Source organism: Grammomys surdaster, unplaced genomic scaffold (genome assembly GCF_004785775.1).
Source record: "Grammomys surdaster isolate TR1022 unplaced genomic scaffold, NIH_TR_1.0 254, whole genome shotgun sequence".
NCBI lineage: Eukaryota > Metazoa > Chordata > Mammalia > Rodentia > Muridae > Grammomys > Grammomys surdaster.
The window spans coordinates 2270254-2273117 of NW_021604695.1; the positions used below are offsets into that span (position 1 = coordinate 2270254).

Sequence of the window (2864 nt, forward strand, 5' to 3'; positions counted from 1 at the left end):
AAATAAATAAATAAATAAATAAATAAATAAATTTCTTTGGGGGGTCAGGGGCTGTTGAAACAGGGTTCTTCTACACAGGCCTTGCTGTCTCAGAAGCCACTATATTACCAGGCTGGTGACAAATCACAGGGGATTAAAGGCTTAAAGGTGCCGCTCCATCTGGTTATAAGTGGAAAGATTTATTAAGACATTGTTAACTTAAAAAAAATTATGTGTCAACTTGACACAAGAAAAAAAAAAAGAAAGAAACTAGGCTGGAGCCAGGCGTGGTGATGCGTGCCTTTAGTCTCTGCACTCAGGAGGCAGAGGCAGACCTAGACCTCGGTGAGTTCCAGGCCAGCCTGCTCTATATAACGAGTTCCTGTCTCTAAAAAAAACAAAAACAAAACAAAAAATTGGGCTAGAGAGAAGAGTGAAGAAGACACTCAACGACGGTCTCTGGTCTCTATACACACATGTGCAAAAGCATCCAACACGCATGGGGACTCACGTACACAAATTCATGCACCACACAGATAGAAACGGAAATCTTAAGATACCTGTGGCGTGACACTCAGTCATCTTGCATGTTAACTTTGAATGTCACGGAGCCAGTGCGCAGTGGATGTCCAGTGCCTATGGTTGGGTGGGCAGGTGATGGTTCCCAGAGGCTGACTAGTAACCCCAGCATTTCCCTCCCTACAGATCAACATGTACCTGACATCACGTGTCCTCTTTGCCTTGTGCCGCCTGGGTGTGGAGAAGGGCTACATCCCTGCGCTCAAGTGGGACCCGTTCCCCTTGCACACTGCAGTGATTTGGGGGCTTGTGCTGTGGCTCTTTGAGTATCACCGGCCCACTCTGCAGCCTTCACTGCAGTCCTCCATGACCTACCTCTACGAGGACAGCAACGTGTGGCATGACCTCTCAGACTTCCTCATCTTCAACAAGAGCCGCCCCTCCAAGTAACACGGTCCAAGGTGCTTCAGGAACTCCTCCGCCCAGACAGCCTCCAGGCAGGGTCCCGCTGCTGCTCAGGGTACCCTCATGGAGGATCCTGCCTTCTCAAAGTCATGGACCTCACACTCCAACTTGTATTATCCCAGGCTCCCATTTGCAGAAGTAAAGGTACTGAGTTTTTACACCTACCAGGTACTCTTGACTACTGTAGCAAGTGGCTGGATCCTGTTAAGGAGTCTGTGGCTTGATTCCAGATGCTCTTCCGACTTCTGTAAGGCCAGGACAAGTTCACCCCTCTCTCTCTGGTCATTCAGTTCAGTGGAGGACCCTTAGAGGAGAGTGTCTTCTTGGTGAATATGATAGCCTGCCTTTCTACTGTGTATCAGAGGGCTCCTTGCTAGTGGGCAATAGGTTATAAATACTTTGAAAGAAAAAAAAAACCCTAAATTCATTGTCTAAGTTCTTCTATTGAGAAGTTCTGGAGCCCCACTGTCCAATAGGAACACTACATGAGCCATATGTACAATTAAGGCTTTTCAGGAGCTCAGAGGCACAGCACGGGCCAAGCCCTGGATCTTATCACCAGCACTGAGAAGGCTGTGGCAGTAAGGTTGTGAGCTCGAGGCCAGGCTGGGATACATTAAAAAAAAGACTGTCTCAAAAAAAAAAAAAAAAAAAAAAAGGGCTCAGTGAGTAAAGATGGTTGTGGCCAAGCTTGGTGACCTGAGCTTGATCCCTGTGTTCTACGTGGTGACATGGTGGAAGAAGAGAACCAGATCCTGCAAGTTGTCATCTGACCTCCACATGTGTGCCTTGGCATGTATGTGTGCATGCGCGTATACACACACACATGCACATACACAATAGATAAAATATAATAAAAAAATTAAAGAACAGTAAGATTACTCTTAATCATATATTTTGCCTGCATGTACGTCTGTGTACCGTGTGTGTGTGTGTGTGTGTGTGTGTGTGTGTGTGTGTGTGTATGTTACCAGCAGAAGTCAGCAGAGGGTGCTGAATCCATGGAACTGGGGGTATGGATGTTGTGAAGTACCATGTGGGAACTGGGGCTTGGTCCTCTCAAGAGCACTTAGGGGTTTTTTTTGTTGTTGTTATATGTTTATTTGGGTTTTTTGCTTTTCCAAGACAGGGTTTCTCTGTGTAGCCCTGGCTGTCCTGGAACTCACCGTGTAGACCAGGCTGGCCTCAAACTCAGACTGCCTCTGTCTCCCAAGTGCTGGGATTAAAGACATGCACCACCCCTATCTGGTGAACTTAGTGCTCTTCACCACTGAGCAGCCTCAGACTTTAATCATATATATTTTAACTCAATATTTCCAAACCTTGTCATTGCAACATACGTTAATATAAAGGGTTAACAGCGGTTTTTCTTGAAGTACATCCTCAACACTGGCAGTGTGTTCTACATACATCAGGTAACACAGCTGTTGTCACAGAAGATTCCAGAGGACACTGAAAATCTGAAACTAAAGATACAGTCTGAGCCATGTACCCCCTCTGTAATGCGTCCCTAGAGGAAGGCTTTTCAACTTTCAGTTCCTCCAGCCTCATAAATGAGGATAATCACGGTAACCTGGATACGTCACAATACCTGAACCGCTATGCCAGTTACTTCAGCATAGTGAGTTTCTACTTTCTCCTGACTGCTTTGCACAAGGTTGCCTTTAATCCATAGTTACCTTGCAAGGATGCACGTTGGTCCATCCTTTCCAGTTCTGGAAACTGCAAGTCAGATAAGAGGTAATTTGCCCAAAGTAACATGGCTACTATGATGTAGTCTTGTGATGATTTGAACAGTCTGCCTAATTTCAAAGCCTGTGTTTCCTTCTGTGACTCACTTTAAACTTAGGAAACCTCAGCCATGCTTTTCAGTCGTTGATTATAGGATCTGACATTTGACA

The 2864-nt window shown here is 45.6% G+C and overlaps 1 protein-coding gene across 1 annotated transcript in view; it reads left to right on the forward strand.

Annotated features, from left to right (window-relative positions):
- Pxmp4 (peroxisomal membrane protein 4) overlaps window positions 1–1621 on the forward strand; it is a 16732-nt gene extending 15111 nt beyond the window's left edge. Inside the window, exon 4 of the mRNA XM_028775336.1 lies at window positions 685–1621. Within this exon, the coding sequence (XP_028631169.1) occupies window positions 685–948 (264 nt within the window). The 3' untranslated portion in view covers window positions 949–1621. The remainder of the gene's footprint in view (window positions 1–684) is intronic.
- Window positions 1622–2864: the final 1243 nt, after the last annotated feature.